Here is a 23,350-nt window from a genome sequence, read left to right on the forward strand (position 1 = left end):
GGCCTCAGAACCCCACAGACGACCCCACTGTCACCAGGCGGCAAGGCCAGGCCAGGCGAGGCGGAAACCCCCCGCCCAGCCCCGGAGTGATCGGCTGCCTGTGGGGGCGTGGCCTCCGGCGCGCGACGGGCCAATGAGCGCCGGCGTCGGGCTTTTCCCGCTGGGCCAGCCCGGCTGGCCGGAGTGCGTCACCGGGGGCGGAGCTCCGAGGTGGCTCGCGCGCGCGCGCGCGCGGCGGGTCACGTGGGCCGCGCGAGCGGACTATAAAGTGCGGCGGGCGGCGGGTGCCATCCGAGTGATGGCCGCCGGCGAGCCTGGCTACTTTCTCCTCCTCCGTTTCTGAGGCTCTGCGCTGCTTCCCGGAGGTTCCCGCCCCGCCCGTCGTGTGCTCGCCGCCTGGACCTCCCCGTCTGCGTCCGCTCTCGTCTCCGTGGTGAGTGGGGCGCCGCGGGGAAGGGCGCTTTCTCTCTGGGCAGGCGGGATTCCTGCCTCGTGCGCCGCTCTTCCCCCCGCCCCCGCCCGCGGCCTTTTTGGCGGTCCTGGCGCGTGGGAGCGGCCTGTCTCGGTGTCCACGGAGGGCGGGTGGGCGGGCGCGGGGAGGGGCCCGCCACGTGCTGGCCGCGCGCCCAGCCCGGGGCTGTGGGCAGGGGGCTGGTGGGCGTGCGCCATCGTGGTCCTCTGTCCTCCGCAGGATGAGCCCTTGTCCCCGCGCGTCCTCGCCATGGCCTTCCGCGCCGCGCCGCTAGCCCTCCGGAGCCCGAGGCGTCCCGCACCGCAGATGCCCGCGCGCAACGTATAGCAGCGGTCGGCCCGGTGTCTGCCGCAGTTTACAGTATTTAATTTTATATAATATATATTATTTATTAGAGCGTCTGTGATACCTCATACTCATTCTGTTTACACGCCTGAAAGCCGCGCAGCAGTAGTTCTTGTTAGTTTAAGGCCGCTGCTCCGGGGATGGCGTCCACCGCGGCCACGCTGGTGGCCAGCGCCGCGGCCACGCTGATGGCCAGCACCGCGGCCACGGCCCCCGGCGGCCCGCTGGAGAAGTACCTGTGGATGCTGGTCCTGGGCTTCATCATCGCCTTCGTGCTGGCCTTCTCCGTGGGCGCCAATGACGTGGCGAATTCGTTCGGCACGGCGGTGGGCTCGGGGGTGGTGACCCTGAAGCAGGCCTGCATCCTCGCCAGCATCTTCGAGACCGTGGGCTCCGTCCTGCTGGGCGCCAAGGTGAGCGAGACCATCCGGAAGGGCCTGATCGACGTGACCATGTACAACACCACCCAGCACCTGCTGATGGCCGGCTCGGTCAGCGCCATGTTCGGTGAGTTCCGTGCGGGGCGCCCCTCACATGACTGCCTGCAGCCTGCGCCGCCTCCGTGGTGGGGTTTTGTCATTGACTGAGTCAAACTTGACTGTGTTGCAGGTTCGGCCGTGTGGCAGCTAGCGGCTTCGTTTTTGAGGCTTCCCATTTCTGGAACCCATTGTATCGTGGGCGCCACCATTGGTTTCTCCCTGGTGGCTCAAGGGCAGGAAGGTGTCAAGTGGTCCGAACTGGTAAAAATTGGTATGTTTCATTCAGAATGGCTCCTCAGTTCTTGTCCTATCCCGTGGCATTGCCTATGGGGAGTGTTGTGTAGAAGGGGCAGAGGGACAGATTCAAATTGTGGAAACAGAATAGCACTAAAATGTAAAGTGCGTTTTGGTTCCTGACTTTTGTTAGTTGTTGATATTTGTTCTTCATGTGTTCTATTCCAGTGATGTCTTGGTTTGTTTCTCCGCTGCTTTCTGGGATCATGTCCGGAATTTTATTCTTCCTTGTTCGGACATTCATCCTCCGTAAGGTAATTTTTCTCCCCCCCCCCCCCCTTTTATGACCTTTAGGGGGTCTGGTATTCAAACCAGCAGCGTTCTTGCAGTGTAATTGGTGTGTAGGTACATGGCCTTGGGAAGTTGAAAAATTCTTTGTTCTGTACACTTTTTGTATGTTGCTAAGTTCTCTGCAAGAAGCAAGCTTTCACCAAGAGGGTGTTCAGGGGGGGAAATTGAACGAACGCTTTGGTGTGCCAAGGACTAGGAGAAACGGAGTGGAAAATCAGGGAAACGTATTTAAGGTGGTTTTGCCCAGCTATGTGCAGGTTACTACTTTAAACCACCGTCATGTCAACTGTTTTGAACTGTAGGCTCGGGGTTCAACAATTCACAATGTCTCCTATGGCTTTTTCTTAGTTCCACGTAAATGGAGTAGTTTGGGTCTACATAGTTAATTCAGTAGAGCTGATTATCCTTATAACCTGTTTATAAGCTTCTAGGTGGAAACCCTACTTCTCACTGTGACTTAGACTCTAATTCCTTAGAACTGTTTTGTTTTTCTGGGCCAGAAAAAAAAATCCAGAGAGCCATTTCATTTCCTGTCCACTTGAAAATGCCTTTTTGGGGACCCGATAGCATTTCTTTCATCAAGATGTCTGATGTGGGCTCCAAGGTGGACAACAAGGGGTGTTGTCATTGGACTGAGTTACAGTGAGAATAAATGCGTTTTTCTAAGAAAACAAAGTTGTCCTTTTTCTGAGGTAAATGGCTCTTAACTGTCCATTGTAAGCTCTTAAAAATGCTTCTAAGCTGTAGAAATCTGAGTGAAGGGAGATAAGTAGCTTTGTCCCCAGGGGAAAGAATATGTTCAGACCCACTCCTTTGGTCTAGTTGTAGGCTCCTCTAGGGAAGGAATTGTACCTCTTCTCTATAGAAACCGACTGGCATTAGTGTGGAAGAATAAAGCAGTTCAGTGGTTGCAAACTTGAAGCATTTGTAGCCTGGAATAATTTGAGAGTAAACAATTCATCGATACTGTCTCAGAGCTTGGTATTGTTTTTACTGCAAGCTGGTGTGACTACATCTACCTTCCCACTTCCCATAGCTGTCTCGTAGGACAATGTGATGCTCAAATCGGAGGCTTGCTAGTAGTCAGACCAGATGTTTTAGTAGTAGTAGTAAGTCATACAGCTTTGTGCACATCAGTGAGCCAGGAGAATTGATAGAAAATCCCTTATTAGGGAGTCCTGCTTATATAAAGGTTTACACTGGGTCTCTGTTGATTGATTATTTCGAAGCAGATGCATCTGATATTGGAGGGGTTATATGGGTCTCAGGACAAAACAAACTTGTCTTTACGGGGAATGGTAGTGCTCTGAGGTACAAAGAGAGGTTTTTGAGATGCCAGACCTCTTGTTTGAGGAATGCATGCTAGGTACTTTTATCCCCAGTTATTGAGAGCTTCAGTTAGATATATTAACTTCATTTTTTAAAAAAAGTGTTTTTGTTGATTTTAGAGAGAGGAAGGGAAAGGGAGAAACATTGATCTGCTGCCTCCCGCACGCCCCCTACTGGGGATTAAACCCATAACCTGGACATGTTCCCTGACTGAGAATTGAACCCGTGACCTTTGGACCTTGATGCTCAACCAACTGAGCCACCCTGGCCAGGGCTATATTAAGTTGGTTGCAAGGCCAGCACAGCCAAGGGTTCGGTGAGCCTGAGGGGGGTGGTGAAGGATGTAGAAAAGACAGACAAAGAGAATAAGCTGGGTCTAAGAGTCTAGGTGGATCTCCTGTGCTTGGCTAAGGCCACAGAGAGAGACCCAGACAGCAAGCTGAGCCTTTATTTTATAGTCAGAGGTAAACAAGGTAGTGGTCACCATAGTTACAGTGTTCTTGTGAGTTTCACTTGTTTTGGCAGCACTTGCTGCACCTCCCACAGCCCATTAGCTTCCCAGATAGGATCTAGGGAGCTCATAAGGTCAAGCTTAATTATGCTAAAGAGGGCTGTGCCCTCTAAGCTGGGACTTGTTTGTGGCCTTGCCAACAAGTCTGTCTGAGGCTTAACCCTACAGCCGCTTCCTACAAAGTTGTATGGGTATGAGGGTGGACATGATCAAGAATAATTGAAATAGTGTTTAAACCAAAATTGACTTTGAGGGTCTTCCTCACTTTCCTCCTTCTCCCGCCCCTCCCCCCGGGGGCATGCACTTCTGCACATATTCTGTGTCCATTCTATCAATAACCCGAGTTTTCAGGCAATGAGTGACTATTTCTGGCTAGTTAGGTTTTAACTCTCAAGAAATCATCCTTAGATGAGAAACTTTGGGGGTCCTGGCTGTTAAAATTTTCCAATTTAAGTTTTTTTGTTGTTGTTTTAAATATATTTTATTGATTTTTTACAGAGAGGAAGGGAGAGGGATAGAGAGAGAGAAACATCGATCAGCTGCCTCCTGCACACTCCCTACTGAGGATGTGCCTGCAACCAAGGTACATGCCCTTGACTGGAATCGAACCTGGGACCTTTGAGTCCGCAGGCCGACGCTCTATCCACTATGCCAAACCAGTTAGGGCCCAATTTAAGTTTTTGTTTTGGAAGTTGACATTGAAATTACTTTTTAAAAAGTTTCCGTTCTCTGAATGTCTGTTCCATGGGCATTGAGTAGTCTACTAGGGAAAAGCAGAATAGAGGTGAGGTAATTCTGTTAAGGCTATTGCCTGGTCAATAGCCCTAGCCGGTTTGGCTCAGTGGTTAGAGCGTTGGCCTGTGGGCCAAAGGGTCCCGGGTTCAATTGCCGTCAGGGGCTTGTACCTTGGTTGCAGGCTTCTCCCAATTAACAACAACAACAACAAAAAAGGACTGGCAATAAACAAGAATAAGGGAAGGGGAGGTTTTCCTGTTGAGTATTTAAATACTAGTTAAAACGGGTCTTTCAGCATTTTCCTTCCCTTCTATTAGGAATCACATTGGACATCTTTTCAAACTCAGAGAAACCTTTTTCTTTAGACAAAAGCTTACTGGAACATTCACTATGTAAAACACGAACTGTTCTGGTTGAAGATGGGGAGTTATGGAGACCCCTCTCCCATCCCACATAAATGAATAAGACATGTTATTGCCAGATAAAGTTTTAAGGGATGTTCGATGGGTCATTTGGTAATAAATATTTCACAAAATCGTTAGCCCTGGTTACTTTTTAGCCAGCGGGAAGAGGAGTGACTGCGAAGTCTGGAGTGAAAGGGAGCGGTAGGTTGCTCAGGTTTTTCCTTTTACCTCGACTCTTAGGAACTTTTTTATTTTTTTAAACCATGAGCCTGTTATTTCATAATAAACTGGTAGTAGTGTCATTCATTCCCTATCCCAGGTAATTTATTACTGATTACTTTGGAATATGTAATTGAGCTATACAGAAAAGTAAACACAGCCCTACCTGGTTTGGCTCAGTGGACAGAACATAGGCCTGCGGACTGAAGGGTACCCGATTTGATTCCAGTCAAGGGCACGTGCCTGGGTGGTGGGCTTGATCCCCATAGGGGGCATGAGGGAGGCAGCTGATGGGTAATTCTCATCATTGATCTTTGTCTCTTCCTCTCCCTTCCTCTCTGAAATCAATAAAAGTACATTTAAAAAAAAAGAAAAATAAATACATGGCTACTTCTTTTTGACCAACCAAGTACAGTTTGATTTGATATCAAAATACCAAGTATTATTTGAAAATCTGTTAAAAGAGAAGTCCCTACCTAAGTCTAGAACCCTAATGGGTTTTGATTGGGGGTGGGGTGGGTCTTAAGTTCCTTGAAGAGTTTTCTTCAAACCATAGATAGTTCTTTTTTTAAAAAAATATATTTTATTGATTTTTTACAGAGAGGAAGGGAGAGGGATAGAGAGTTAGAAACATCGATGAGAGAGAAACATCAATTCAGCTGCCTCCTGCACACTCCCTACTGGGGATGTGCCCGCAACCAAGGTACATGCCCTTGACCGGAATTGAACCTGGGACCCTTCAATCCACAGGCCGATGCTCTATCCACTGAGCCAAACGGTTGGGGCCCATGGATAGTTCTTAGAAGAAAAATGTATATACCCCTCATAACCTATTGACTGCCCTTGGGGTGTGACCCACATTGTTGAGTTGCTCAGGGAAGCTTAACAGTCCCTAGGTTCTCTATGTTACTCTTGGTTTTTATTTTGGCCATTTACCTGTAGATAGGGGAGCTAAAACTCACAGTGCTTTTCAGTAAGGGCCCATCTCTACTGACTTGGAGTGTCACCTTATTTTCTCTTGTTTCGTTGACCTTAAGCTAGTGCCTCCCTCTTCCCACTGGTTATTCTGGAAGCTTTAGGATAACTTTTGGGTCTTTATCTCTTTCTCTTCCTCCCCAAGATTTTCCATTGGATTGTGATCAAGATAGCAGTAAACCTATAGGTCAACATCTTTACAGGTTAGCCTTCCCATGTATTCAGATCCATGCTCTCATTCCTAAGTGTTCGACTTCCGTCTTTTCCTGTAAAATTAATACACATTTGTTGTAAGTGGAACTCTTCTTGTCTCCAGTCACACTGGCCTTTTTGCTGTTCTTAAACATTTCAAGTTTTGTCTCAGAGCCTTTGCACTGGCTGACATCGCTGTCTAGAATATTCTGCCCCAGCCCCCCACTCCCACCCCCATCTCACCAGATAGCCAGGTAGCCGGCTCCTTCTCTACCCCTAAGTGTGTACATGGTTGTTGACTTAAATATTCGTGTCTTTGCTCCACTGATTCTTCCTTCCACCACCCCCTCCCTGAATTAAAATGTACTCCTTCCTTCATTTTCTCCTTACCCTTCTTTATTTTTCCTCAGCATTTGTCAGTACGTTACATTGTTCTGTGTTAGAATGTAAATTTTAGTTCTCTGAGGGCAGGGACATTGTCTCATTCACTTCTGTATTTCAGTGCCAAGAATAGTGCTCAGCACAGTCGGTTGAAGGAGGGGTAATCTGGTGCACACTTGGTTTTTATCTTAGCACTTGGGTAAATCATTAATAATTGTGTATTCATCAGATGTCTAGATTAAGGTGGTTGTTATAGGTATATTCTACTATATAGCGTATTTGCAAGAAATCTTTACAGGTAAGAAATGTTCTAACATATCAAGGCCTGTTTCTTCACACCTCTTAACAAATGTCTAGTACGCCTTCAGGTGTGTGTTCAGATTTACGTCTGGAACCCTGAGTGTTAACTGATTTTTGGGGACATTACTGGTATAGGTAGTCTTGTTAAAAACTGATAAACAAAACAAAAACTCAAAACAAAGAACACATAAACTTACTTCAGGAAGCTGTAAATTGGCCTTGATGAACAGAGTTCCAGGAGCAGATGTAGGAAAAAGCCCAACTGGGCTCGGGAACTACTGTGGAGAAACAGCTGTTGGCATCGGGATTCCTGAACCTGTCCTTTTACAAGGTTGTATAGACATGGGCTCATTGTCACAGCTTTTAGGTATTGATCTAACGTTATTTTACAGGCAGATCCAGTTCCTAATGGTTTGCGAGCTTTGCCAGTTTTCTATGCTTGCACGGTTGGGATAAACCTGTTTTCCATCATGTATACTGGAGCACCTTGTAAGTACATATCAAAATATTTAGATGTTAATTTAAAGTTGTTTACAAAACTTGCATTAAATGCCCAATTTACCCCTTTTTGCTTTACAGGGCTGAAATCTCCTAGAAGGTGGCTGGCCTGCACCCATTTCAGAAGGCTGCAGGCTAGTGTATGCTGATTTAACCTAGATAGTTTTTCAACCAAAGAGACCTGCTCAGATTCTAAATCACTACAGACCTTTACTCTTTAGTCTTCACAGGACCCAAGATAATACGGTCTTCTCTCTCCCTTTCTCCTATCTGTGCCTAAATACTGGATTGGTACTGGCCTCAACTGCTGGCTGCTGAAGAGTTCTTAGTTCTATCTGGTCTTCAATAATCAGCCATTTAGCACTGGTTTGCTTGATATTTTCATTTTCTCTCCCAAATGGAGCCAATTTTATTTCTAAGTACTAAATTTACTCCCCTAAACCTGCTTGGATGAGAAGAGTTGGGATGTTTAACACCTGGCCTAAGTGCTTGTGGAAGAAGAATTCATGCAGCTAAGAGGAAAAGTAATTTGTGAGAACGTAAAAATTGAAATACTCATGTTGGGGCTAAGCAATTTATGGATTAAATTATGATGCATGTTTAATTTAGCAACTGAAAAAGATTGACAACTTATAACTTGTCAGCAGGGCTATACCTACCTTGATTAGCTTGGTTGTGCTGTCTAGGTTTATTTGGCATGAGTGTCTTTGACCATTAATTCAGTGCTCCTGTCCTTTGACTGGAAGAAATACATGTATGTTGTTGCCCGGGACACATGTGCATATAGTGGGGGAGAGGGGAAAGGGAACTGGAAAGTATCTGGAAGCTACGTGACCTATGAGAATATTGATCTTCTTTAGAGCTTACTAGACACCTTGCCAAATGCTGCAGGCAAAGGAAAGCTTGGATGCAGCATTTCCATTGGTTTAAATTTGGTTCTTCATGCTAACCTAAGAAGTCTCCAAGAGACTCTAAGCCAGCCGTGGGCAAACTACGGCCCGCTTAAAATGAATAAAACTAAAAAAAAAAAAAGACCGTACCCTTTTATGTAATGATGTTTACTTTGAATTTATATTAGTTCACACAAACACTCCATCCATGCTTTTGTTCCGGCCCTCCGGTCCAGTTTAAGAACCCATTGTGGCCCTCGAGTCAAAAAGTTTGCCCACCCACCCCTGCTCTAAGCACTGGTGTTTATGTAGCAGCAGCAGAGCTCATAGTTCAGTGAAATTAGAAACTTAATATTTTCAGTTGTTTTGAAAAGGGAACTTGGATATTTTTGCTCTGCCTTTTGTGGATCATTTACAAGAAAAACCAGTCTTATTTCCCTTTTTAAACTTGGAATGTGGGCAAATTTAAATTGTGATGGATATTGATTGCATTTTATGTATATTATAGTTTGTGTGGCTTTACATGAGGAAGCTTAATAGCAGGAATTGAAATGAAAAGATTTGTAGTCACTATAAAACTTGCATTTTGAAGGGTTCTCAATTTACATATGACTTTAAAATAGTAATCATTTTTGAGGGGCCAGTAGAATTGTCATTTTATAAGTAATTTAATTCAAAATAAGCAAAAGAACGCAGAACAACCATAAGTAACTAAGCTCTTGGATAAACTAGAAATCAAAACATCTTTTAGGCTTAAATAGATTCTATGGTGTTTTGCTTCTGTCATAAATAATATACTAGAGGCTTGGAGCCTATTGACATTTCAGTGGTAAGCAGATGGTGACTGATATTAATGATCCCTGAGCCTTATGAAAAAGTAGACAAGTTTCTAAGATACAGCTTATGAGTGCAGCTACCACTAAATTATTTTTGTTTTGTGAAAGACTCCTTTGAACTGTTCTTATCTTTTGATAAGTAATATCCTTGTTTTCTGTATCTTAGTCTAAGAGATAATAATCTTGTTGTAAAGGATTTTGCTGGAGGATAGTACAGTGTCTGTGATAACCCCACAGAGAATTCTATCAGGATAACAGATGTGACTCTGGCACCTTCCTTTGTAATGTGCACAGCCACCATCTGGAGACGGGAGTGGGGTGGTTCCATTTACTTCCATAACTAGTAGATTCTCAGTATAGTAATCCCCATTGTCTAAGGCAAAGAAAGGGGAAAGGCTAGTTTGTGAAGGCACTTGGGAGGCGTCAGCCTAGTAGGTATTGAAAGTGGGCCAGACTGGTGTGGGTGTCAGGTGACAACTAGATTTTCCTCCCAAGTCTGTATAGCCACGAGCACAGTTGATCCTGTGGACCTAAAGCTGGCAGCTGCTGAAGGGCGATGGGCTGGCGTGGGGAACCTGAGTCCCCCTAGGAGGGTTTACACACTGTGGCAAGGGCTTTAGCCCTGGGGTTTTCAAGATGCACCGTTTTATCTCCTAGTGCTGGGCTTTGACAAACTTCCTCTGTGGGGCACCGTCCTCATCTCGGTGGGATGTGCAGTTCTCTGTGCCCTTATCGTCTGGTTCTTTGTGTGTCCCAGGATGAAGAGGAAAATTGAACGTAAGTATCACATTGTAGCAGAAAATTTAACTTGAAATGTGCTATTTCTTTTTGTTTGGCCACCTATAAAATTCCAGTATTTGGATATATTGGCAATGTCAGAAATTTTAAATGAATATTTGAGGCTATGGGTTTATCAACCAAAGTATATTCTTACTGACTTAAAATTATCTGAGACTGGTCAGAGGGAATGTTGGACCTATGCTGTGGATACAAGCTGGGCATTTATTAGTGAACTGTACCTTAATCAGTTTCCAGTAAGAGCAGATAGACAGTGTAGACTACATTAAGTGAGAATACTTAAGGGTACTTTAATGAAAAAAAAAATGATTTCATAGAGGAAACATTTACCCTAATTCTGTGTGGAACTTCGTATTTAGACATTGAAAGCTATGGCTATCGTATATATCCGACTTCACAGTTCTCAGAATTGTAGCACAAATCCTGGAGGTGAACATCTCCAAGTGTCCTTTAGCTTCACTTAGGCCATTGCTGCACACAGTTGTGCTGTAGTTAAACACTAAGTACATTCTGGTTAGTCTTAAATCTTGTATTCCTTTCCTTCCTGGTGGAGTTCTCTTAGTACAATCTCTCTCTGCCCTTTTCACTTGCGAATGCTCAGTGGGCGATGTGGTTTGCTGTTTGGAAGGGAGGCAGCACCGGCTGCAGTGGCCTTGGGAGCAGTGCTGTGTCATGCAGCTGCACCGGGCGCCTGCGCACAGTGGGAACGAGGCTCAGTCCTTCCTGACCTCGTTTCCCCTCAGTCTGGGAGAAGATGATACAAGTCTCCCTGTTCTTTTATGCTCTGCTCTAGCTTGACTGTGATGCCTGAATGAGCATGTAAACTCTGGGCATTGGCTTGATAGGCAGAAAATGTCCCTGCCTAGTTGTGGAATTTATCAAAGGCTCATCCCTTTTACAGAAGTGGAAATTAGAGTTGTCATCTTCCATTGCCTGCACTGAGCTGTGTTGCTTCGCTTGAATTCATGGAGGGGATTTTGGGGGAATTCCTTTTTTAAAAACATGAACTAGGTGCAGTCCGAATTTCGATCTGTTGCCAGCCTTGGCTTGAGTTCCTTTCACTGCAGAACAGGTTGTCAGGGAACGAAGCATGGCCTACGTGTAAAGGAAGGACACCACGGAGCCCACGGAGCCTTTGCTGTGTGGCCCTTCATTGAAAAGCTTTGCAGCCCCTGATACTAAGTGTCCTGCATTGTTGGTTTCCTCCCAGGAAAAACGAGACGTGGCAAATACAACAGACAGGAGGATGATTCTGGATTTGTACTGAAGTTTACATATGTTGAGATGGACTTTTTTGAAATGGGGAAAGGGGAGATGTGGAACAACTGGGTTTGGTCAAAACCAAACAAAAATTTCTTCTTTTCTAGGAGAAATAAAGTCTAGTCCTTCGGTAAGCCCCTTAATGGAAAAAAAGAGTAGCTTGAAAGAAGACCACGAAGAAGCGAAGTTGTCTCTGGGTGACATAGAAATCCGGAGTCCCGTCTCCGAGGCGGGGCCTGTCACCGTGCCCCTGCGGGCGGTGGCGGAGGAGAGGACTGTCTCCTTCAAGCTGGGAGACCTGGAGGAAGCGCCGGAGCGCGAGCGGCTTCCCAGTGTGGACCTGAAAGAGGAAACCAGCCTGGACGGCCCCATGAACGGTGAGTGGAATTTCCTCGGCGGGGGAACAGTTTCACTTTTCTGCCGGTGCAGAGGCTCACTGGTGCCTCGTGATGCTCTTTATGTTGATGTTTCCTTTTGGTCTTGGCCAGGTGCAGTGCAGCTGCCTAACGGGAACCTAGTTCAGTTCAACCAGGCCGTCAGTAACCAGATCAACTCCAGTGGCCACTACCAGTATCACACGGTGCACAAAGACTCCGGCTTGTACAAAGAGCTGCTGCACAAGCTGCATCTTGCCAAGGTGGGCGACTGCATGGGAGACTCCGGCGACAAACCCTTGAGGCGCAACAACAGCTACACTTCCTATACCATGGCAATCTGTGGCATGCCTCTGGATTCATTCCGTGCCAAAGAAGGTGAGCAGAAGGGTGAGGAGATGGAGAAGCTGACGTGGCCGAACGCAGACAGCAAGAAGCGAATTCGAATGGACAGTTACACCAGCTACTGCAATGCTGTGTCTGACATTCACTCGGCCTCTGAGATGGACATGAGCATCAAGGCAGAGATGGGCCTGGGTGACCGAAAAGGAAGTAGTAGCTCTCTAGAAGAGTGGAACGACCAGGATAAACCAGAAGTCTCTCTCCTCTTCCAGTTCCTGCAGATCCTCACAGCCTGCTTTGGCTCATTTGCCCATGGTGGCAATGATGTCAGGTTGGTGACTTTGAATCTTAGTGCTCATTCTGTTTTTAGACTGTTTACTTTTTTATAAGGCTATGCTTGTGGCTGCGGTGGTGATGCCATTTGTGAGACTGAATATCTAGGTAGGATGAGGTAATAGCAGTTTAATTGACTTAATAAAACAAGCAGCAAAATTTTCTTTAGAGAGCTTTCTGTGGGTGGTAAACATATTGTTCAGAGAAGCCTTTTTGTCTATGGAGATGGGACTCAGTTCTTTGATAATAAATTTTGGGCTGTAAGATAGAAAACAACATCTTTGCCTTGTGGGATGAGTTTGCAGGCTGTTGGCATTAGTTCTGTGGTTCATAAACTGTTGCAGCCCAGAGTTGCTTTAGGCTCCCTGTGAGAAGACAGCCCCCTCAGAGCAGCTCTCATCTTGTGTATGTGGGTTCCATTCATTTTCTGTGAAACAGACCTACTTGCTAAGTGAGCTTCAGGCTTCATTCAAGACAACTATTAAGTTACGCAGTTTTCAGTTCTGTCTGAAAAGTTAATCTTTGCCCTCACTTTTCTTTCAGCAACGCCATTGGCCCTCTGGTTGCCCTGTATCTGGTTTATAAAACGGGAGATGTATCTTCAAAAGTAGCAACTCCAATATGGCTTCTGCTGTACGGTGGTGTTGGCATCTGCATCGGTCTGTGGGTGTGGGGAAGGAGAGTCATTCAGACCATGGGCAAAGATCTGACGCCGATCACACCCTCCAGGTAAGCTGGGAAGGGGGTCTGGTTCCTGAGGTACACACAGCTGTGGTGCTGCCACATGAACCACTCTTTAGTTAAAGTGACCCAGTTTGTCTAAGTTCTTGATGATCTCACTGTTGCTGTGAACTTTTTAGGTTTAACTCCAGTGGTCTCACAATAACTTTTTCTGAGGAAGCTAGGGCTGCTAAGTGTGAATTGCTGTATATACTCAGCCTTTGTTTTTTTATGATGGTCTGTTGCTTTTTTTTTTTTAATCTTATTGATTTCAGAGAGGGAGGGAGGTGGGGAGAGAGAGAAACATCAGTGATGAGAGAATCACTGATGGGCTGTCTCCTGCACACCCCACACTGGAGATCGAGCCTACAATCTAGGCATGTGCCCTGACCAGGAATTGAACCGTGACTTCCTCGTTCATTGGTCAATGCTCAACCACTGAGCCACGCCTTCTGGTTGCCTTTGTTTTATTTGGGACCCAAGAAGGATGTCTAACAAAAGTTTTCAAAATAAAAGTGAATGTTGTTCATGGGCTTCCACAAAACCTTACAACCTCACGCGTTAGAGAAGAGGGAGAAGAGAATTCCCATGGCCTGATTGAAAGGAGATTTTAAGAATTCTAGCCAATTAAAGAGGTCCATGTGTGGGGCACAGCAGATTGGCATTAATTTTGAGGTAGTGGTAGCTTATAAAAAAAACACCAAGTTTCATTCTTAACAAGTCATCTTTTTTTTGTCCACAGTGGCTTCAGTATTGAACTGGCATCTGCCCTTACTGTGGTAATTGCATCCAACATTGGCCTTCCCATCAGTACAACGCATTGTAAAGTAAGTGTTATGTTACGTGCTGTGTCATTTGAATGGTTCTGGTAATAGGTAGGCTTTTAAAAAATACATATTTTTTATTGATTTCAGAGTGGAAGAGAGAGGGAGAGAGATAAAGAAACATCAATGATGAAAAAGAATCATTGATTGGCTGCCTTCTGCATGCCCTACACTGGGGATTGATCCCGCAACCCGGGCATGTGCCCTGACCGGGAATCGACTCGTGACTTTCTGGTTCATAGGTTGACATTCAACCACCAAGCCACACCGGGTGGGATAGGCTTTTTTTTTCTTTTTATATATACTTTGGTTTAGAAACTTTTATGCAGTGGATCTTGAGGAGTTGTAAGTTCAGGACATGTGTCAAGAATATAAAGCCTTATCATAATATACCCCAGTTAACAAATTGAATGGTTGGGTTTTTATATTGCCTTCATCCTCCCACAGGTAATCTCCTTAATGCGTTATAAGTAAACCAGCTTTCCTGGGCTTGGTCTAGTTCAGCAGTTACCTACTTGAGGTCATGTGCCCCTTCACCAGAGCACCATTGGAATTAGTAACCAGTTCTCTTGCCTGTTTCTCTCCTAGGTGGGCTCTGTTGTGTCCGTTGGCTGGCTCCGATCCAAAAAGGCTGTTGACTGGCGACTTTTTCGCAACATTTTCATGGCCTGGTTTGTCACGGTCCCCATTTCTGGTGTAATCAGCGCTGCTATCATGGCGTTCTTCCAATATGTCATCCTGCCCTGACCGGTTTGGCTCAGTGGATAGAGCGTTGGCCTGTGGACTGAAGGGTCCCAGGTTCGATTCTGGTCAAGGGCACCAAAAATAAAAAAATAAAAGAAATATGTCATCCTCTGAGCGGAAGCTATTTGGGATGAGAATCGTGCCAGTGTTTGGACCACCACAGCATTCCTGCTCCTCTGAACGATTACAGTGAGACAGGAGACCCAGGACAATCTACAGTTTGGGAGCTGTGGGAGGAAGTATTACTTGTGCTACATTTGCTTTTGTGCTAAATATGACTTGTCTCAAAATTAGCTATTTAAATAGCCAGGTTTCCACTGGTTCCTATTGGCTGTGACTTCCTGTACATATTTATCTACTTTTTGTACCCAGCTTCAATTCCATTATGTTTTAATGTTGTGTCTAAAGATAACTTGTGATTTTTTTTTTTTTCTTAAACACCATTCAGAGCCATTTGACATATAGTGTGCTCTGGTTGGTGGTGTCACCAGCTTCTGCCTGAACACGCACAGGGATGTAACAACAAAAACATATCTGAAGCTTCCCTTGTAGCTCTTAGTCAAATAGTCATTTGCACTCTGCCCTCCTGTTGGCAGTGGCAGGTGGTTCTGTTGGCATTTGTGGCATTTGTGGGGATGAGGTTGTTGGGCACAGTAAGAATTTAAATTAGTAACTTCCTACAAGCAGTTGACTGACTGACTTATTGCTATGAAGAAATAGGAAGAAAGCCTCTGGCAGTTGTGGTTTCTTTAAGATTTCTGGCAATGTGGGATGGATGAATGGAGTGTGAACTTTGGGCAAGTTGGATGGGACAGCCTTCCATGTTCATCTGTCTACCTCTTAATAAAAAGGCCTACAGTTTTTAGATAACTGGTTGTCATGGTTTTTGTTCATATGTGAAGCATCGGGGCTCCTGATTAGTTAGTTGTCCTTATCCATTAACAAGTGACACCAATACCCAACTTCGGTTTTCTCCACTCCTCCCTCTTACGGTTCCTGTGATCTCACGACACATGACATCCTCCATGGGGACTATTCGGAGTGTGGCATATTTCCCTTTAAGAACATTAAGTTTTTTTCAACTATAGTTAACATTCAATATTGTATTAATTTTAGGTGGATGCATTTTTCCTCATACTAGCATAACCTAGGCGTTTCACATTGGCACACACAGATCTCTTCACTGTTTTTAACAACCACAAAGTTCCCTGTTTGAACAGAGTATTTTGTGTTGTTGTTAATTCTCACTCAGCATTTTTCCATTGATTTTTAGAGAGAGGGAAAGACAGAAACATTGATGTGAGAGAAACACATCGATTGGTTGCCTCCTACACACCCTGACCAGGGCCCGGGCCGGGGAGGACCCTGCAACCAAGGTACATGCCCTTGACCAGAATCGAACCTGGGACTCTTTGGTCTGCAGGCCAATGCTCTCTCCGATGAGCCAAAACAGCTAGGACGGAATGGACTATTTTATAATTGTTTTCCAGCTTTGCTATTATAAAGAATGCTCAGACGTGTGTATGTGTGGCAGGCTCAGCTTCATTTAAAAATCCTCAGTGTTGCTTTCTTTAGTCCTGACCGTGATCTCTACTTTCCTTGGTCAGAATAGTAAATGGAAAGTGTAGCTTTGCAAACTAGGTTGATGGTTTCTGCCCCGAGAGCAAGTTTTAGGAAGATGCTTTTTGGCAACAGACTGCCTGGGAGATTAGACTTGTGCCTGAGGGATTAGACCACTGGTTGGGTACACGCTCCACAGCATCGTCAGTAAATGTTCATCAGGCTCCGCACTAGGCTCTTTATGCACATTTAGCCCTTGAGACTTGCGGTAGGTCTCACCCTTATTTTACAGCTGATGAAAGGGGCCTGGAAAACATCTGTGTTTCACAATACGTGCTAGCAGAGAGACAGTCTTTGGGGCTGGCTGGAGGTGGCCTTGTGTGGCTCTATTTGAGGAAGGTGGCTGGGGCTGTACTAACAGGAACCTGGTGCTATGCCCTGAACTGAGGTCCTGGAGGAGGCCCTCTGAGTTTTAATACTGGCTTCCTCTCCTGGAGCCATATGACCTCACAGAGCCGGACCGTCTGCTCTGGCGTGAAATGGAGATTAGTAAGCCTCCGACATTTTCCCTGTGGCTCAGGAAAGGAGGGGGGCGGGTAGGGGGTGAGTATTTTTAAATCAAGGTTGTGTGCATATTAAGGAGTCAGGTGGTTCAATAAGGCTTGTAACAACAATGGATCTTCCATCCCTGTTTTTTCCTTTCCTAAGGCACCCGCTTTCAACCCTGGTTCCTGTGTCTCAGTGGTGTTAGCCTTCCCTTCTGCATACACAGACCCTAACCTCCCACCATCACTTTGGTAAGATCAGTATTCTGAGCATGTGAAAGGTGGTGCTGAGCTGCTGAGTCATACAGTGACTCTACCGTGATCACTTCCTGACATTTTGTTGTCTTGTTCTTGTCACTAATTGATCTCAAAACTCCCAGTTGTCTGATTTTGTCTCGGGGACCATCAAAAGCGACAGGCATGGCCTCTCTCCATCGTGGAAGGAAGCCTTACTCACAGCTTCTCATCTCATCTGGACAAGTTGTACATCTGTCCTGAAATCTTCCTCATCCTTCTGGGTATTTCTTTTACCTCCTTTGTTAAATTTCCCATTTCCCGTAGCCCGTTTTTCATTTTTTTTTTCTTTTGGCTTACTCCCTTGCTTTTGTGGAGAATGTCCTTTAGCAGCTTCCTGAGAAAGAGCTGGGGAGGAGTTTGTTGAGACCTTGTGTGTCTGCACGTGTGTTTATTCTGTCTTCACATTTAATTGGTTATTTGAGTGTAGAGTCTAGGTTCGAAATAATCCCCCTTCAGGAATTGAGGGCACTGCGTTGGTGGAAGTCTGAACCCTTTCTGATGACTTGGTGCGTGTGCCCCGCCTTCCTTGCCAGAAGCTTGCTGGGGCATTTACTTCTTAGTGTGGCTAACTTGACAGTGCAGAGGTGGTTTATTCTTCAGTGGACTGAGCACTCACTCCTGTGAAGCCCAGAAATTCACATCCTTCAGTTCTAGGAACTTCCTGAATTACTGTGATATCCTCCCCACCTTTTTCTTTTTTCTCCTAAGATATTGAATGAGCCCTCTAATTTCCCAGTTTTTTGCTCAATACATTCTTACTTCTCTGACCTTGTCCTTTATGTCCTATTTCATGGATGCGATCAGTACCTTTTTCTTAAATATTAATGGTAATTTTAATTTGTTAACATAGTTTCCATTTTTGGCTCTGGCTTTTGCTCTGGTCTGTGTCCTGCCAAGGCTTTCCTTGGCTGCCGGGTGCTCTTTGATCTCATATTTAAGAGCAGAAAGAAGTGCTGGTGGGAAGCTCAGTGCGTGGGCGGTGCTGGTGGGACTGTGGCGCCTTCGTCTCAGGCAGTGCTTTTCCACTAGTTGTGATTTTTGGCAATATGTCAAAGTATTGGCAATATGGAGACTTCTGGTTGTCACAGTTGCGGGATGCTACTGGCCCGAGAAATCTTGCTATGAACACCCTACAGTGTACAGAGGCCCCACACAAAGACGTAACCCGGACTAAAATGTCGAAAGTGTTGAGGTAGAGAAACTCTGGGTGAGGTGATCCCAGAGAAGAGCCAGGTCTCAGTGTGACTCAAATCTGTGGGGCTGGCGGGGAAGAGGTCACTGTTCAACTGCAAAAGTAGGTTTACAGCTGTGAGTATGCAAAACAGTTTATTCTTACATTATTACTTATTATTGTATTATTTTCCATACCAGCAACTGTAAACCTACTTTTGCCCCACCCTGCGTTTCTCTGTTTCCAGCACCGGTAGTTCCTGCTTTGTGGCTTCTGCATGCACGGATTCTATACCACCATTTGGGTAAATAACCCAGTCTCCCAGCAACGTGGTTCAGATTTCAGTTGCTGTGGCACAGGCACTAACTCGAATGCTAGCTCTCCAGCCCAGAAAGCACACCTGCAGAGCCGAGGCGCATCGGCACCAGTGACCTGCCCAGGTTCCCCCTCGTCTGTGGGTGGCTGCTTGCTGCGCATCTGTTACTCTGCTCACTCGATGACAGAGCTCTTGGCGTCGCCTCCTGTTCTCCCGGCGGTGGAGAGGGCTGCAGAGATAGGGCTTTTAGTGCCCCTGGTGGGTTAGCTCCTCATTCTCTTAGGGACTTGGACAAAAGTATCAAAATGTGCTTTTTTACCATCAAACACAGTTCTCATCAATTCGGCCAGTGGACAAAGAGGTTATTTCCACTTCTCATGGACTTTTGGACAGGCTATTGCTGCTATGACTGGAGATTTTACAATTTCTTTAGCTGAGGTTTGGAAGAAATTGAAAGCATCGTAGCAAAAAGTGACAGTAATGCACAGTGTGGCAGAATTCAAACTGAACATAAACTGGCTTGTATTTGACCGTGGAAAGGCTGGCGCTGCTGCTGTGAGGAAGTTGGTGAAGGTGACCTTGTCAACATGAGGGAGGAAAGGGTGCAGATGTCTCAGAGGAAGTGACTGATGGGACTTCACACGCAGGGACTTCTCAGAGATGGTTCACAGCAGTGAGAAAAGGTCCGATGTGGGAAGCCCATCCCAAAACACTTCCATCCCAATATTTCTAATGATTTAAGTCAGCGGGCTAAGTAAATAGTAGCTTAGCTATTTTTTGATTTCCATATACATTTATAACTATCATCTAATGTTTTGAGAAAAAAATTTTAAAGCTCATGGGACAACCATCTTACCTAATAACAGTTGGTTATTAGACCCCCTTGCATGGTCACATTTGTGGACCCAGAGCTACTGTGCAGAGCGAGGGCGGCCTTTGTGTTACTTGCCCTCAACTCTGCCCACTGTTTCCCAACCCATGGGCCCTCCATGGTGCCCTTATAAAATAAACGTCCAGTCTGACGCCACGTGGAAGACCATGCCTGGCCGCAGTGTGGGGCACAGGTGTGGTGATTTCAAATGTACATGAAAATAGAAGAGTACACCGAACCGCGGGCACCAGGCGCCCTCCATCCAGCTCCAACCACAGTCAGCATTCTGCTCTCACGTCTGCTTCTCCCTCTCACAGAAACATTTTTACCGGAGTATTTTAAACCTAATATCATCGGACCTGTATATTACTTGAAGCTAGATCTAAAGGTAATGTTTTGTTTTTAAATGTCACCACAGGTGCCCTGACTGCTTCCTAGACTTTGAGTGACAGCCTTTCAGGGGCCACCTTAGCCTCGGCCGTCTCAGGCTGGTCCCTTGTCCCCATGTGCTATCCCGCTGCCACAGTTCAGTGGTTTTGTCTCCTAGCCCGATGACTGTGATACCCTTGTAATTAACTAGTTACTAATAATAGAAAAGGAACAAAGGGAAGACCAAACACAGACATGGTCCCTGCAAACCACAGGGAGGGGGAAACAGGGAATATACGGGCATCCCCAGGAAAGTTGAGATGACAAAGGGAATATGACTTGCTTGTCAGTCACACCTGGGAACAGAGGTCATTGGCCAGAGTGGGTGTGAGATATATAATCCCCTAAACAAATTCACTCTCTTGGTTCCTCTTGGTATGCTTGGCTCATGGCTCGTGGCTCATGCTCGGCTACCTGGCACAGACCCCACACACAATGGATTAAATGGACTGCTGCTAGCCTTTGCTGTCCTGGACCCGGCGCAACATGGAATGGAAACTCTGAACACTGACTTTGCTTCTAGCTTTACTGAAACCCAGATTATACTTCTACAACTGGAAATAAAGCTTTCTACCATACCTCATCCTCCCGTGCAAGTCTCAGAAAATTCCTTTTCTCGGGATATCATAAGAAGTCCACCTCCAGCAGCATCCAGTGGGAAAGGGGGTCCCCACTTGGTCTGGTAACAACTGTGTCTCTACAATAGTCCCTTACGGCCATTTTGGTGGTGTTTCAGGGGGAGTTTAAGGTCAATGTTTCAACCTGTTTTTACCTAGGAATTCTTGACTAGCTGATACTTTAGTCATTTTTTTTTAATCACCTGAGGATTTTTTTCTTTTTTAAAAAAAAATATATTTTATTGATTTTTTACAGGGAGGAAGGGAGAGGGATAGAGAGTTAGAAACATCGATGAGAGGGAAACATCGATCAGCTGCCTCCTGCATACCCCCTACTGGGGATGTGCCCGCAGCCAAGGTACATGCCCTTGACCGGAATCGGACCCTTGAGTCCGCAGGCCAACACTCTATCCACTGAGCCAAATGGGTTAGGGCCTGAGGATTTTTTTCTATTCATTTTTTAGAGACAGTGGAAGGAAGAGGAAGAGACAGAAACACTGATGTGAGAGACACATTGATTGGTTGCCTTCCGCATGCCCCCAAGCAGGGCGGGGAGCCTGTAACTGAGGTATGTGCCCTTGACCAGAATCAAACCCGGGACCCTTCAGTCCTCAGGCTGACGCTCTATCCACTGAGTAAACCAGCTAGAGCTTAGTCATTTTTTTTAATTGAAAAATTTATTGGAATGTTTAAATTGAAAATTTTTGAACAATTAAGCATAGAAGGTAGAGAATGAGAGAACCTTGCATGCTTTCCGTTTCCCTGTCCCATTACCCAAAGGTAACTGTCAGTGGCTTGCATGTCTTCTAAGGCATTTTGCCTGTACATATGTGCACATACGTGTGCATGTGGGCACAAACACACCATACACAGAATCATTCTGAGAGATGAAGCTGCTGCTTCCTTGGTAAAGCCCTTTTAGTGTCTAAAAGTTCAGTGGTGTCAGAATAAGCAGGTCAGTGTTGAGTCACCTGGTTAACCCCCTGCAGTGGCTTATATAATCCTGCACTTGTGTACTTGCAAGTTACCATCATCTTTGCAAGCTGGGCTAAGCTTTGGGCTAAGCTGGGGCTTTCAACAGTTCATTTCCTTATTGGCAAGGAAATAAAGGATTTGTTCTCACCCTACCTTACTCTTGACTTCCGGCAACTTAAAGCTGCTTAGAGTCCGAAGGTGACATGCTCACTAAAAGCTGGGCTGTGGTGTTTCCTATAAAATCCACTGGCCTGGGGACACCCGGTCTGTTAACCCCTCTCTACTGTGTTTGTGCAGTACATATGACTCACAAATATCTTTTTTTTTAATGTGTTTTTTATTGATTTTAGAGAGGAAAGGAGCGGGAGAGAGAGAAACATTAAAGATGAGAGACTCATTGATGGGCTGCCTCCTGTATGCCCTCTACTGGGGATTGAGCCCTAAACCCAGGCATGTGCCCTGACCAGGAATTGAACTGTGACCTCCTGGTTCATGGGTCAATGTTCAACCACTGAGCCACACCAGCCGGGCTGATTTGCAAATATCTTTGCCAATGATTTTCTCTTGTCTCACACCTGATCTTGCTCATCGCTCTAAATTTCAGTAAGGCTACCGCACTCCTGTCCTGAGGTGTGAGAGTCATTTCTCTTTAGCCCTGTTCCTTTGCCTCTACTTGAGAGACCTATATCCTAATTCTTTAACAATCCTCTTTTCAGCTGGGACCCTGAGATGTCTGGAAAGCTTGGAAGGGTCAGCCAGCTGGAGATCTTGGAGGTGCTCCTCCCAAACTGTTACCTTTGTGGCAGATGGAGACATCAGACCCTTGATCGCTGTTTCAAATAACTACGAAAATGAAACACTAGAGCTGCTGATTGGTCCTTTGCCTTTCTAGCCTTCCATTCTATTTGGACAGAATGCGGGTTTCCTCGCCTCATCTGAACAGGGTGCAGGGCAGAGGAGCCAGACGGTGGTGGTCTGGGGACGGCTGCATTCCCAGCACGGCCTCCCCTCCCAGGGTAGCACTGCTGAAGACCCAGATAGAGGCGCCTACCTCCCATTCATTCTATTTCTAGAAGCCAGCAAATGCTCTCTAATTGCAGGCTTGGGCGAACGCCTCAGCAGTGTTTCTCACTGTGCTAATTGGTAAAATATAATTTTCAACTCACTGTGTCCTGCTTTGCAAAATAATAGTTGGCAGCTGAGTTGCCAATTTGGTTCCTAAAGTGAAACTGCTTTTTAGTTTAGCATTAGGGATAATGGGCCTTTGGAAATCCCAGGGAGACCTGTGCTGTGTACAAGGACCATTAGAGTTCACATTTCCGCCTATGAGAACCAGGCGCCTATTGATTTGATGTCTTTTCCTGGGCTCTTTTATTAAATTAAATTTCAATGGTGAATTTTGGGGGGCCGGCTTCTGGGAACATTAGTCAATACTGCCCATTAGTCGGGTCCTATGATGGGCCTGTGTGCTCCTTATTGAATTGGAAGGGAGGTCATTTTCTTTGGGCTGAGACGTTAGCTTCTGGCAGGCTCTCTGTCAGCCTCAGGTGGTTGGCCTCGCCAGCTTTCTGGAAATACTGTCAGCTTGTGAGTGTGAAGTTGGTGTGACACTTGGCTTTTCTTCGAGTGGCTGTTGTGTCCACGGAGAATCGCTATCTGGCACAGAAAAAGGCTTTAAATTAAAAGTTTAATCTCTCTAAGCTTCAGTTCCCTTGTCCAAAGATTTGTGATAATAATTGTACTGATGTTACCAGATTTTTATGAGGATTCAGTAAAATAATGCATGTAAAGTGTGCAGTGCCCGATACTTCATAAATCGTGTTTATTAACTAATCTAAATATGCAAGTAAATGTAGGTAACTTTTCTTGATATGGTTCAACTTGACACTGATTCCTTGACACTGATACCTTCTTTGACTGGGGTATGACAGGTAATTTTCCTTAATGATACCTTCATTTCTTAAATCTGAAAGGAAGAACTTAATTGAATGAATTGCCTTTGAAGGCAAGTCTATAAGATACT

General features: G+C 45.6%; 1 protein-coding gene and 1 long non-coding RNA gene across 3 annotated transcripts; both read left to right on the forward strand.

Moving 5' to 3' along the window:
• The first annotated feature begins 230 nt into the window (after positions 1-230).
• On the forward strand, positions 231-15,416 carry SLC20A1 (solute carrier family 20 member 1). 2 transcript variants are annotated; one of them, XM_036311639.1, is made up of 11 exons: positions 231-433; positions 692-1,324; positions 1,427-1,567; positions 1,759-1,844; positions 7,320-7,416; positions 9,809-9,928; positions 11,317-11,586; positions 11,704-12,256; positions 12,802-12,987; positions 13,721-13,805; positions 14,391-15,416. In XM_036311639.1, exons 2-11 carry the CDS (start codon positions 958-960, stop codon positions 14,547-14,549), a joined length of 2,064 nt encoding a protein of 687 aa, XP_036167532.1. In that variant the 5' UTR covers positions 231-433; positions 692-957; the 3' UTR covers positions 14,550-15,416. The 2 variants fall into 2 exon arrangements, with proteins under 2 accessions (XP_036167532.1, XP_036167531.1); XM_036311638.1 differs by having other exon boundaries at positions 239-433; positions 11,698-12,256.
• A 496-nt stretch (positions 15,417-15,912) lies between these two features.
• LOC118657553 lies at positions 15,913-20,320 on the forward strand. The gene is made up of 2 exons (XR_004968039.1): positions 15,913-18,256; positions 18,367-20,320. It is a non-coding gene; the product is annotated as an uncharacterized LOC118657553 (long non-coding RNA).
• Positions 20,321-23,350: the final 3,030 nt, after the last annotated feature.

Source organism: Myotis myotis, unplaced genomic scaffold, assembly GCF_014108235.1.
Source record: "Myotis myotis isolate mMyoMyo1 unplaced genomic scaffold, mMyoMyo1.p scaffold_m19_p_59, whole genome shotgun sequence".
Lineage (NCBI taxonomy): Eukaryota > Metazoa > Chordata > Mammalia > Chiroptera > Vespertilionidae > Myotis > Myotis myotis.

Coding starts and splice junctions, on each gene's coding strand:
- SLC20A1 (XM_036311638.1), top strand. CDS start 958: ATGGCGTCCACCGCGGCCACGCTGGTGGCCAGCGCCGCGGCCACGCTG. Junction 7,417..9,808: donor CATGTATACTGGAGCACCTT/GTAAGTACATAT, acceptor TTTATCTCCTAG/TGCTGGGCTTTGACAAACTT. Junction 11,587..11,697: donor CCTGGACGGCCCCATGAACG/GTGAGTGGAATT, acceptor GGTCTTGGCCAG/GTGCAGTGCAGCTGCCTAAC.